We start from the raw sequence: 14118 nt of genomic DNA, 5'->3' as shown, positions 1-14118 counted from the left end.
AAACCTAGTTAGCGTACCGGTCTGAGCACAACCTGACAGCACTAGTGCTGCAGGTGTATTTTCAGAGGTCTGCGCACGTGGTGTGTGTGTGTTTTTATAGCACCTAACTGGTGAGGGCCTGCGAGGTGTCATCTCACAGCTGAAGGGGTGCCGGCTGGTACAGAATTTTAATTGGCATCAAGACACACTGGCACATGCCTTGATATGTTCTGCCAACGTGATCGGCTGTGAAGGGTAGGGAGGCGGGGACTCAAATAAAGGGGCTTGTGTGTGTGTGTGTGTGTGTGTGTGTGTGTGAAAGCGGTCGACTATTTGCATAGATCTTTGAGAAGAACCTCATTTGCTTTCAGAGAAGTTCAACATGTTCAGTGTGTCTGTGCATGTTATTTCGTCCTGCACATGTGCAGCAGGGACCCTTTCCTGTGCAGAGGCGCCGGCTCTCCTCTCAAATCCAGCAGCCTTTTCCCACCAACAGTGGGAAAGTGTTAGGACATGGGGTAAGCTCAAAATCAACCAGTTTGTACGACAGGTCTGCTGAATAAGACTGAAGGCAAACAGGAAGACATCAGCATTTCATTATCTTAAAAAGTTTCTTGCCATTCGAGCTGTTTTTAAAAGGAAAGACGAAACGTTTCCAGCCTCGTGTGCTAATGAGAGAGATAATGAAAGAACAAATAGCAGTTACAAATTCATAGCTGCCTCATTAGAATAACAAGAATGATGAGCCAGACGTCTTATTTTTCGTGTTGAGCCTCCGCAGTCGCAAAAGGAAAAGTCTTTCAACCAGTTGAAAGAAACAGAAGTCTCACAACATACGTTTTTATTTATTTTTCCCATCTCCCTTGTTTTGTTTGGAAAATGAGCTGCATGTCGCCCCGCACCGCATATCTGCATTACTAATTTAAACCAGCTGCTGGGAAGCTTTGCCAGTTTGATCTCTGCTCGCTCTGCCATTGGCTGCTGTGGCTCGGCCAGTTTCCCTCATTAGAGGTCTGTGTTTTTATGTTTGCAGCTGTTCACAGTGTAGGAAGGAACCAAGTCTACAGAATAAAAGGACAAAATGTTCAGGCTAATTTCATATACAGAATGAAACTAACCTCAAGCTTTGAGGAAGGGTTTTTATGAGAGTGCGTCACTAAATAAGACGCACACATGGTCGTTTGCAGTAACTGAATTGTTGACTCTTACAAGTTACAGTCAATAACTAAAGGACAAACCTGCAATTCTTTTTATTATATTTATGACTACATGCATGTTTTCTTCTGTAAGTCTTGAAAAGTCGGGATAAAGGCCTTAGAAGTTATTTAAAAGTATTTTGATTTCAAGTCTTCTTTCTGCAGGCAGTAATATCATCTCTACAATGTTTTAGTATCTGATTGTGAGGCTGTTGGGAAACATTATACACCTAAAACTTAAAGTGTGATTGTTACGATAGAGACCTAAAGCAAACACCACCATTATTGCTACAGCATTTACAGAAGGATGCGCTTCGTCTTTAAAGGAGCAAGTGTTGATTTTAGCTTAAAATGAAATTAAATAAAATTAATTATCTATCCATCCATTTTCTGCCAATTATCTGGGACGGGTTAATTTGGTTAATTGTATCTTTAGGAATTATTGTGGGACATAGACTTTGGACGGCATGATCATGAAATGGGTTTTAAATTGCATTCTGTGTGGTATTAGAAAGTCTACAACTTGGTGAACGCTGCAGAATATCTGCACTCAGTATGTGAGCCCTTGGTTAAAAGCAGACTCTTGATTTGTGCATTGTGTCAGAAAAACAGTTTGAATAACTCCTCAGAGCATGAATTGTACATCACTTAATGATCAGATCGCTTTTTCTTCAGAAGCCCGAGGCCGTTTGATTTAAATTCCAACCAACTCCTTGTCTGGTTTACTGCTAGTGTCTTTCTCTGCTGCTCCTCTCCTCTTGTGGTATCCAGTTTCACAGAAACAGTGACTGTGATGGCAAACTGTGGCGGAAAAAAAAATTGCACTGCTGCTAGATATTAGTTGTTTTTTGGACGTTTCCTATTACATTTTTTTTGGTCATGCTTTCTCAGTAGAATTAATAATCACCTGTTTATCCATAATTTCTGTGTGCTTGTATCAAATCGTAGCTGGTGTTGTATCTAGGCTCTGTCTCTAGCCCTCCGAGTTAAAAGGCCCCTGACCTGCTCCATATTGAGGGGTCCTCTGCTACATTGTGTGGCAGTGTGAGTGAGTAAATGCCCCGTTAGGATTCATTACAGCCTCTAGTAGTCGGACATATTGTCCCGAGTGCAATGAGCCGCACCAGTGCAGGTCCTCTGGCACGTGCCGTCCCTCACCCTGCTTTGTGCTCGCGCACAATGGACGAGCAATCCCACATCTCCCTCGTCTTCCTCCTCCCTCTCATATTGCATCCATTCATCAGTTGCTATCACTGTTTGGACACCCTGATCCCAGGCCCCTTCGTCCCTCCCCCTTCACCCCCTTCCTCTCTCTGTTGTTGTCCACCGTCTTTGCCTTTCCGTGGGATATTATATATAAAGTGACCAATGGCGTCCCACTGCAGCCGTTGCCATGGTGATAAGTGACAGCGGGAAAGCACCACCCCAAGATGTATGGATCGTAAAAAAAGTATAGGAGGACAGTGGTAATGGGTGTACAGAGAGAAATGAGGCAGGCTAGCCCGAAGACTGGATGGGAAAATGAAAAAAGGAATGCAACGCATAGGGAAAAGCATGGTTCTCTCACAAGGGTCTTTCAGCTGCCGCGTTCATTAAATTAGGATATAATTGAAAATGGAAGACTGTAATTTTCTCAGTGTTAGATCTGTCAATTCAGTCCTCCACGTCCATTCTTTCTATTGTGCTGAATAGTCAGAAATCTGTCTCAGAGAGAGTAATCACCAGGCCGTCATAAACACTTTCAGCACTTTTGTGGAAAATCAGCTGATAATCATGGTCGACCATTAGCTACAAGTAAGAGTACTCCGTTGGTTAGTCTGGTGTCATTATGAAATAGTCAAGATAAAAAGGTTTCCACTCACCCAGCTGTATATTTAACTCTACTGTGGTCTTTGAAAGTGGACGTGGAGAGTTTTTGGAAGTGGTGTGTGGGCGAAGCAGGGCGGTTTCTAAGACCCCAGACCTGCTATCCAGAAAGGGACTCTGTCAGTCTGGTCATTCCCCCTTAGACTCAGTTTGTCATTTGTTGTGTGCAAAAGAGTTTGAAGTTTGAATCAAATAGCCACTTCATGTGCAACTCTGTCTGCAACTCTCTTTATCGGGGATGATCGGAGAGGCCTCTTGTTTTACAGATATTTGTCAAACCGGTCCACCAGATAACGTACAGAACTTTAGTCAAAGGGCATCGGTTTGCTTGATGTAGATTGTTAGGTGTTACCATCATGGCAGCAGCGGACTGCTCTCACACGCAAGTAATGAATGCCTCTGCAACACCTCTGCAGTCTGGGAAAAGTCCTGACACATCAAAAAGCATAATGTCTTCATAAGCCACTGTCTCGTCACACGACATCTGCGCATTAGAAATCATTTACTCTGCTGGACTCGCCTCCTAAATCACTTTCACTTTAAAGTTAAATGTCGTACCGGAGCTCCTATTGAATGGCTTCAAGGAGGCACAGCTCATGGCTAATGTTTTCCGTCATTATTGTCCCTCCTCTGGACAGCAGTCCTAACTTATGTCCAATCAGCCAGGCGGCAAATGTATGCTGCAGTCATTAATCACACACACACACACACACACACACACACACACACACACACACACACACACAGATGCCACGAGTGCACTGTGGCGAGGCCGTCTTTGAAAAGTGACGCGAGCTAACAGCGTTAATGACGTGTCAACAAATATCAAGAAAATGTAATTGAGCCTGTGATACTGTAAAGAAAAAAAATACAAGTTGATGTTTTCAAGATATGCAAAGAAACAGTCTTGTAACCAAAGAAAACGCAAACTAGAACTAAATAGCAGAATTGTTACAGTAGTCTTCCTCTCTCCTTTTGTCTTCGTTTATTTACCAAACAGGAATGAAGCTCCATAAATACATTTGGTTTTATGATTCTATGGATGACTTTGAAAACACAGATGCTCTTCAGTAACCGCTCAACGTTTGAGCGCGGCGTTTTTGGTTCTTTATTTGAAACCAAAGGAAACTATTAATCTCTACTCTGCTACTTGAAAATCCACCCTGAGGAGCTCAGGCCGGCCGAATCAATACCGTCACTTAACAACTACTTCTATGTGCTTTTATTTTGTGCGGCTTAGAGAGGAAGGAGTGAATGCTGATTCCCTTTGCTGCCATCATCTGCTCCTGTTATGTCTCTGTTTAACTCGGTCATTTATTCAGTACTTGATTTTTTAAATGTCATATAAGAATAGAGGTATTAATCCTGCAAATTAGCCAGTTTGGGGGTTCAAACAGTGTGAACTTGCGCAGCAGATACATTTGTCATCATGTGTGCGTGTGTGTGTGTGTGTGTGTGTGTGTGTGTGTGTGTGTGTGTGTGTGTGTGTGTGTGTGTGTGTGTGAAAGACACTCTCCCGGGTATTGAAATGGAGAAGGGCAGATCGATAAACAGATCAACAGGTCTTTTATTTTCTACATTTGTTTAGACTGCAGTCTATTCATTCATTTGTTTATGGGCCTGTGAGCAAATTAGTTTTCAAGAGCTATTGCTGCAATTTATTTGCTGTGATAATAAAAAAGGGAAATCCTTGAAGTCAAACTTTTGTCCTCATCTCCCATTAGACGATGATAGCAAAGTAAATAATAGTTAATGATATGAGTATAAGTAATATAATAATAACATAAGTAAATAATGACCGCAGGTTTAAGGAAAATATGACAGTTGGTGTTGTGTCGTCCCCCCCCCCCCCCCCGGCGAAGCTTCGAATATCCTCGAATATTTCTCACGGAAACCCCAAAAATGGAATTCACGTACGCACAATTAACGCCAACAGCTTATGAATGCTGCCAAACATTCACATTCATCTCCACAGGAGCCAAAAGCAAAAGCCAAAAGCAGAATTACTAGAAATAAATTCACCTGTATCTCAGGATTTACAGCTCAGTTACACTCAATTAAAGCCAACAGCACATTAACAAAATACACCGCTCTCAACCACAAATAGGAGGTTTTAGTCACCGCATTGGCAGTGCTGCTGCTGACTGGCTAGCTCCGTAACAATAATCGGTGCCACCTGCCTTGCATTTTAGGTAGGGACGCCCCATTTGGCATTTGCCAGAATGCCAGAATGCTAGACCGAGCCTGTGTTTTCAAAATGACCCTCCTGAACGTACAGTAGATGTTACATTGAGTGGTGTTGGGCCTGTTTGTTAAAGGTTAACACCTTAAAAACTGACTTTACACCTCCACCGTGGCGAGTGTTAGAGTTAGCCCTTCATTACTAAAACTTCTGGAGGCTGTAGAAAATGTCAGCGCACACCGGGTCAAGTGTGTGTGTGTGGGTGAAGGAGTAACTGTGGGAGGACATTTAAAAATAAAGATCTCGAAAGAGCAGAGACGACATCTTGTTATTTAAGAAGTGGGGAGAAATTTGACACCGTGTTTGGGTTTGTAACATCGGCCGCACATTCTTATTCAAACAACTTAAACAACGGCTTTCAGGAGTGCAGGTTCTCATTCTCTCCTTTTTTGGGCATTTTTGCCCCCATTTAAGCCGCTTCCTAGATGAATCACCTCAACAAAGCCTTTTTACTGGGCTCCCTCTCCCTCCCCTCTAAACATCCATAGCTGGGCCACTTCCTAGAATAGCCTTCCTTGCCCTACATTTTTATGGATACGGTCAATAATCATGCTCATCCCTCGGTGACGGCAACGCCGCTAAGAATACAGCGGGATATTAAAAGTACCACACGTCAATGAATGTTGAATCAGTGCTTTAACGAGGCCTTATCACTGTCAATCAGTCAGTCCACCTGATCTCTACATCACTCCACACACTTGCTCTAATTATATCATCGCAGCAGAGAGACAAGGTGTTATTTGTCGTATTTGTTGATGATCACTTCAGCCTCTGTATCTTCTGTGGTTTTGGGAAGTCGTCCTTGTTTTGGCGTGAATGGAGGAGAATTGGGCCTAAGCAGAACAGCACTGCAGCCCTTAATGCCATTAGCATGGGTGAGTGAGTGGGCAGACAAAGTGATGAGGTTTGTTATATTGGCTATGCATGATGAAGAGGAAAAGACACAGCTGAGGCGACATGGCTGCTATTCTGTTGCATTTTCTATTTCTTCAGGATCCTGATGAATGTATTCCCTCTCCACACGCCCTTTATACCCTGAAACTCGATTCTGGTGCCGTCTGAGCAAAGCAACGAGTGTCTTCTATTGTTGTAAAAAGCGAAATCACAAGTTATAACAACAATAGTCATACTAACTAAGTTTTGTCCTCTATTCCTTCATACCTCCCCCTCCCTCTGTCCTGTCCCTCTCCACCCGACTCCTGCAGGTAGTGGTGTCGCAGCAGAAGGATGCCGCTGGTGAAGCGCACCATCGAGCCGAGGCACCTGTGCCACACGGTGCTGCCAAGGAACATCAAGAATGAGCTGGAGTGTGTGACTAACATCTCCTTGGCCAACGTCATACGCCAGCTCAGCAGCCTCAGTCAGTGGCACAGACACACACACACACACACACACACACACACACACACACACACACACACACACAGAAACCCATTCATTCTCTCATACAGCTATTTCAATGGACACACACATACTGTTCACGCACCTCGGCTCCATGTAAGTCGATTAGGTACTCAGTCAGCTAATGCCTACTTGTCAGTCTTGATTTCCTGGACAGTACATAGCAGGCAATACAATATTCAGAAAACTAACTGACACATTTGATAATCCTTCACATCCAAGATCAGTTTTCACAATTGCATATCTTCGCTAGTAAGTTTATGATGAAACTCAGGGCTGATTTTCAGTCGACTCAGAGGGGGGTCTTACAGTAATTTGTCATGTGCTTGTGGTTCATTGGTTCATGCTTTTTCTTTTTTTATATATTTTTAAACACTCAACATTATTATTGATGTCTATTCTTCAGAACACAATACCTACAAATATTTCTTTGTTAGTATCAGTTCAGCCCCTCTGCAGATCACTTTCCCCCCCCCCGCACTTAACCGCTACATTATATCATTAATCTCATGTTTTAACTGTAAGACACTTAAGCTGTTCGTCACCTGTGATGTGAAAACATCCGATTGTGAGTCCTGGTCGTTCAGTTGTAAAATCCTAGCACACCACGGAGCGTTTCTCCTGCTGCTCCTGCTGCGGACAGCGCTGTCAGCTGAGGAATCAATCACGCCGGGCAGCAGTAGAGACGCTTGTACCAGCATCTGGTTCAAAAGTAGTTGAGCAGACTCCACTGACAGCCAGCAACAGAGCTGAAAGCATTGCAGCAGCCAACAGACACGAGTCATGCTGCCCTGACTCGTGTCTGTCCAGCGTCGTGCCTGTCTGAATAGTTAAAGTAACAGTTTTCCTCTTTAATTTAATCTTCACGCAGCTGTCTAACATTGGAGCAGTCAGCCTCCAACGTTAGGTTCCCAAAGGACTTCTCGTCACCACTAACACAGCGTTTCTTCATCTTTTAATATCTGTAATCACACATCTTTAAGCTATGATGCTTTACAAAGAACAGCAGCACTTCCTAGTTTTCTCTTTGTGTCTGACAAAGCACTGCAGTCAACCTTTTCAAAACAAAAAGGACCTCAGAATTATAGACTACAAGTCCCCAGAGACAGCCGATGTAAAACACAACTAACGGCTGGTGAAAAGTGAGAAATTACACTTTGAGGAAATTTAATTAAAAGACCGTTTTTCTCATTATCGCTGCATAAAAAAATGTTAATGGCTTTTTGTTGAGTACTTCATGAGCATGAAATCCATAAAAAACTAAAATTCTGCTTGTGTGTGCGTGCATGCAGGCAAATATGCAGAAGACCTGTTTGGAGAGCTGTTCAACGAGGCCCACACCTTCTCTTTCCGGGTCAACTCCCTGCAAGAGCGCGTGGACCGCCTCTCCATCAGTGTCACACAGCTGGACCCCAAAGAAGAGGAATGTGAGTAACGTAGCCACACACACACACACACACACACACACACACACACACACACACACACACACACACACACAAACACTCATGCACTCTTTTCTTTGAAATGTTTTCCGTTGGTCACACCTTCACCTCTTACTGCCCCAAACCGGATGTGCACTTGTTGGTGCCTTTGAGTGTCAGCTGTGTGATGGAGCTCGCCTGTCTCTCCTCCCCCTCCAGTGTTAATGGCTGTTATTAGAGGAACAGGCAGCTATGAGACAATATCATTTTTCACCCTCAATAGTACAAACCATTGCCTCCCCCTGGTTTCATTTTGGCTGGATGCTTGTGTACCCACTAAAGGCCCTCTCTTTGTGAGGAGAAATTGGATCCGTGTGTCGGGCTGCATCTGTGGTGGGCAACAATAAAAAGGAATGCGATAATCGGCGAGACTGTCAGGTAAGCCCGGTTAGCCTGAGAGAGGGGAGGCGGGATGAGAGGGTAGTGTGGCGAGAGGAGAGTGCAGGGGGTGCAAAGTAAAAAAAAAAAAAAAGAGAGGGAATCGCAGCGGTGTAATCCCATGCTCCAAGGCGTTGTATCGATTCCCCGTGGGCCCGCAGTGTGTTTACGGCTCTGCACAATGCTACTCTAACTGCTTTCTTGTCACTGACACAGAGGCAGTAAAATGCTCGCTGCGCTGCACTCGCTGCTTATGGCTCTTCTGTGAATGCAAGCGCAGGCTTTGATACCTTTTTACAAGCCAATGAATTGTTTCTTAGTTTTTAAAGACTCACAGGTTTGTGTTTTACGTCTCCTCTCCCTTCACCTGCCATTCTCTCACCATTCCCTGCTTCATCTCCCTCCTCTAATCTCACCACCCTTTCGTCTAACCCTGTCACTGAAGCCATCCTAAGTGAATGATTGTGTGCGCGTGATCTAATTGTGGAAGTCTGTTGTGCGCGGCGTCTCAACTGATAAGTGAGTCCATATTATTCTAGAGGTTAGAGGGCAAAGACACACTCATGCACTCCTTCTCTCATGCAACAAGGCTCGCTATAATACCCTGCAGAGGATAAGATAATAGCCTGTATCTTGATACACATCTACAGATTAATTTAGGGAAATAACAGTAACAACAAAGCCGGTCTTTGTATCGTTTTTGCACACGGCTCCTTGTTTCATATTCATGTGATGGTTCTGCATCTGGACACAGATTATGAGTGATTCTGTGTGTTTATGCTTCATAAATAAGCTTGACTTCCCACCCTTTAGCCTGAAGCACTGGCTGGAGAGACAGTGGATAAGGATCAGCTCAGTTGCAGTTTAAGTGTGCGGTGGTGGGGTGGGAGTCGGAGGGGAGGAGGAGAGTAAGAAAGATGGAGGGATAGAGGGATGGGCACATAATACAGGGCACTGCAGCAAAAGCAGTGGAGTGTAAAAGGATTGTACCTTTGATTTCCCTCTCAGTTCGACTCCTCCACACACACTTAGAACCAAATGAATTTGTCTTGTGAATGGACACACCCGCATTTCCCGTCTCGACCCTTGTAAAAATCAAATCACTATAACAGCAAGGTAGTCGTGTGACAGATAGATGGACAGTTGTGGGAGGAGTTTAGCGAGGGGGTTTGTTTCCTGTAAATGCCACCCTTCACCCCCACCCCCACCCTGTCTTTATCCCCTCAAACACATGCTGCTGTACACAGTTGAAAGCGTACGACTTGCCTTGTAATTGTCAGTGTGGGTCTGTGGTCGGCATGAGAAGAGGAGGGAAGAAGAGGGGGGAAAAGTGCAGGCAAGGATGGGACCATAAATCAGGACTGTAGAGGGATAAATGAGGGGAGGGAGGATGGGGGTCGGGTAGGGTGGAGGACAGCCGAGCACACAATATGTATTTTACAGATACTGTTCGCAAAATCCCTCGCGGGCCTCTTTGAAGTTCTTTAAAACCCTTAATGACCAAAAAAAAAGAACATTTAGTGACAGATTACACTCAGAAATGGTTTCTGATTCACAGCTGAGTTATGCTAGACGCCATTAGTGGGACTCATCACTCACAGCTAGGAGTCTCAGTACAGGCAGGAAGTGTAAAAATCGATGTAAAAAACTAAATGATGATAGTGGACTTTAGGAAGACTGGCACCACTCCCCCTCTCATCCACATTGGAGGAGCAGCTGTCGCAGCTAACCTCACCCAGAGCATCAGCACAATCAGCATATTTCAGAAGGCCCACCAACACCTGTACTTTCTGCGGAAAGGCTGGTCTTGGCACCTCAGTCCCCACCTCCTTCAACAGGTGTGTGGTGGAGAGCATCCTCACTTCCTGCATCACCGTGGGGTACGGTAACTGCTCTGCTGTAGACAGACAGTCACTGCAGCAGATGGTTTACACCAGCACGTGCAGGAAAAAGGCCTCCTGCATCATTCGGGACCCCGCCCCAAACGGACTGACTGTTTGCTTTCGTCCCATCAGGCAGGAAGCTAGGAAGTTAGCAAGACAGACAGACTAAAGAGACGCAAGGTGGCACGTCAACTTCACGTTACTGAGAGAGCACACGTTTACCTGTTTGCTGTTCCCGCAATTCACCCTCATGGTGTTAAATTCTCTTTTCGTGACCAGGATTGTTCCGCTTCATCCTCTCATTCAAGTTGTAAACATTAACATCCGCTTTGACATGAGGGGGAGGCGGGGCCCTACGTAACTTGTGTAGTGAACATAAAATGTTTTTTTTTCATTGCTTTTATTTATGATTATTGCTGCTTCTTCCCAGTATTGGTAATAAAGATCAGTCTCAGCTGTTTTCGGTCGCCGACACAGACACAGAGAGGCTTGCAGGATTCACTGAAGCGAATGATGTGTTATCAGCATACGGACACGGAGTGTGGACGACATGAAAGATGTTTGGCTGAAGGTCGGGGAGATGTGAGAGGCAGTCGAGGCCGGAGTGATGTATGCAGTGTCATTGGTGTGCAGTGGTTGAGGTCAAAAGTGCTTAATCAGATGATTAATGCATGTTCAGACCGATACACACATGTACACACGCACACACACACACACACACACACACACACTCACCTTGCCAAATCTCCTCAAGCCTTTAAAGCGTAACATTCCACATGTTGCCCTTTAGGCCCCCAGACCCCTTCTCCTCTTCCTCCTCTCCTGACCGCTGACTGCCCCCCCCCCCACACACACACACCTTCTCTGTCTTTGTTGTCCACCCTTGCCCACTCCCATCTCTCTGATTGATCTCTGCTCTCCCTCCATCTTGCGTGGATGCTATTTGTGTGCTGTCAGGCTAGCCTCCCACTGTCACTCCAGCCAACCAAACTAATGGCCTGTATAGTTAATGGCACCGTTATATCACCGCACTGGCCGAAGGCCATTTTGGAGGGCCACAAAGCCACCCCGAGTCCCTGTGGGCTCTAACTGTTTCTTTATGTACTCCATGGTCCCTCTCTGCTTCTGCTTTTTCCATTAGTCCTTCTGTGTCTCTGTTTCTGTATTCCATCAGAGGGTTCTTCTTCTATTGCCAATTTTTCTTTTCTTCTCTTTGAGTCGCTCACATGACTTCTTGATCTTTTATTATTTGCATTTCTTTGTTTTCCTTGTTTTTTTTTCTTCTTCTACTGTTTGTTAACCCTCCTTGACTCTTATTTTTCTTGGCACTTTTTTTTATACCTCTCCTTATCTCCCTTTCATCTCTCTCTGTCTTTCTGCTTCTCCGTATTAAGGTCTATTCAAATAAGCTTTGCTGGCACGACGGTTAAAACACTTACCAAAGCAGTACCTATACATCCCGTTTATACAATTACAAAATGTCCAGAGTCTTTCATTTACTCTGAAACTCCTATTTGTGATTTAATGTATCTTCATTTTCCTCTGTGTCTGGAAAGACTGGAGTCTGGAGTGTGAAGATGAGTCATCGGCTTTAAAGACATTTAGAATTTCAAATGATCAGTTTACATCGTAGAGACTCCCACCAGAGATTCTCAGATGAGATTCAGTGTTTTAATGCGCTTTATTTTTCTCACGTGTGCATACGGTGCCCCTTGTAGACCTGTGGCGTGCAGTTGATACAGGAAATGTTGCGCCCGAGAGCTGCGTTCACAGCTTTTGTGTTCACTGTTGGTGGTTTACATGTAAACTAAAATTAAGCAGGGGGAGTTCAGTGACCATCCACTATTTTGGAGTTATTTTAACACTAAATATTGAGGAGAGAAGATTGGCTTTCTCACTGATAATTACATATATTGAGGGGACCTGATCCCCCGTCCCTCGCAGCGACTATGCGTTTGGCCTTCTTAGATTAAAAACAATAAAATATTCAAATGGATAAAAATGTACATAAAAATATAGCACTGTATATCACATTTTATATCGCAGTTTCACCATAACACCAAAATGTTGTACATTTTCTAGAACAAATTATATTGTGGAAGTTATCTTTTCCGTGTCTCTGGTGTTCAAGCAGTGCTGCAAATTAACGAGCAGGACTATTTTATGGAAATATTAAATTTGTCTTCCTTTTGTTAAAGGTATACAAAATTGGGAGCATTTCTATTGCCTCTCAACAGCTCTCAACATGGAGACGGCTAAGCCGGTGGCTCGCAGCTAACAGTGCTAACAGTGCAAACGATGGCAAGAGTGCTGATAGAGCGAACAGTGTTTACCTGAGGGAGAGGGTGGGTGCCACTCTTCCATGATTACACCATCGGTGTAACCACTCAGCAATTATGTAGGAGTCATAATTTACTCTCATGACGGCTCATGCAGAAGCATTGTGGGTGATGACCAGCAAGCAGGAGTAAGAAACACTGTGATTAAAGCCTTCTGAAGTTAAAACCAAAACGTTGAGGAGATGCATACAGTTCATCTACTCACTTCTTGAGTTACTTTGTAACATCTTGCATTACCCACAACACGGGATTACATGGTTTATACAAGAAGAGAGAGGAAGAGGACGAAATGAAAGAAAAAGGACAATCAATAAACATGTTTACAAGAGAAAGAAGGAAAGGATGGGGAAAAATTGAGCAAAAACTATGAGGAGAATGAGTGATTCAGGGCTGCAGGAGGGGAAATATAGGGCAGCATTTGCATTGAAGTACAACTGAATGAAGAGCCGTGTCTGCATGCTAAAAGACAGTTTGGCCTCCGCCTTTTCTTATCTTCAGAAGTTGTGTGTAGTACTGCATCTTGATGAGGCAGGGGGCGAAGAGAGGGAAGAGGGAACACATAATTTCCTTGAAACTTTAAGGGAAGCTGAGAAGTTTGTGTGTGTGCGACAATAACTTCCTCACCTCTCTTTGGTTGAGGGTGTTTCAGCTAGATGCTATCTGTCTCAGAGAAAGATATGAGAGAGAGAGAGAGAGAAACTATCCACCACTGGCTTACTGATAAGGAGGTTCACAGGCTGAGATCAGAGGCTGCTGCTGCAGCTGGTGCACACACACACACACACACACACACACACACACACACACACACACACACACACACATTTAGAACCTCCCACTAACTCTCTCACTCAAAGCTCACTTACATTTTTCTCATTAGCTGAATGTCTTCACTAAATTGGTGTAATTGGTAGTTCAGCTGAATAAGTGACATTTTGTAATTAGGATGTAGAACATCATGCTAAGATATCCATCTGTGTGTGTGTGTGTGTGTGTGTGTGTGTGTGTGTGTGTGTGTGTGTGTGTGTGTGTGCCTTCTTTGTTTCTGCCCACATTGATTAGTGCAGTGTGCCTCTCTCAGTGCTCAGTGTTGCTTGGCAGAGGTTTATAGCCTCAGTCTGCATCAGATGCGTCCTGACACACACTTCTGCACTGTCTCTCTCTTGTTTGTTCCCTTTGCACATTTTGGTCACACCATCCGACAGCGCTCTGCTCTCCCTAAATGCATTGGGGCTGCAGGATACGGCGCTCTTGCTTAGCAATGCAGCACTCAGCCACACCAGATTGACACTCACCGGTTGGCCAATGACTATACTTCTTGGCTACTATGTGGATTTACTCTGTAATTTT

At 44.3% G+C, this 14118-nt stretch overlaps 1 protein-coding gene across 1 annotated transcript in view; it reads left to right on the top strand.

The window, feature by feature from the left end:
* Positions 1-6491: 6491 nt before the first annotated feature.
* Positions 6492-14118, top strand: part of wasf1 (WASP family member 1) — a 29017-nt gene continuing 21390 nt past the window's right edge. Inside the window, exons 1-2 of the mRNA XM_076084192.1 lie at positions 6492-6643; positions 7977-8111. Of these exons, the coding sequence (XP_075940307.1) occupies positions 6511-6643; positions 7977-8111 (268 nt within the window). The 5' untranslated portion in view covers positions 6492-6510. The remainder of the gene's footprint in view (positions 6644-7976; positions 8112-14118) is intronic.

The sequence above is a fragment of the Anarhichas minor genome, unplaced genomic scaffold (assembly GCF_050575085.1).
Source record: "Anarhichas minor isolate MPS153535 unplaced genomic scaffold, ASM5057508v1 ptg000136l, whole genome shotgun sequence".
NCBI classification, from domain to species: domain Eukaryota; kingdom Metazoa; phylum Chordata; class Actinopteri; order Perciformes; family Anarhichadidae; genus Anarhichas; species Anarhichas minor.
Note: the sequence above shows the minus strand (reverse complement) of the source record. Positions and strands in the feature narration are given on the sequence as shown.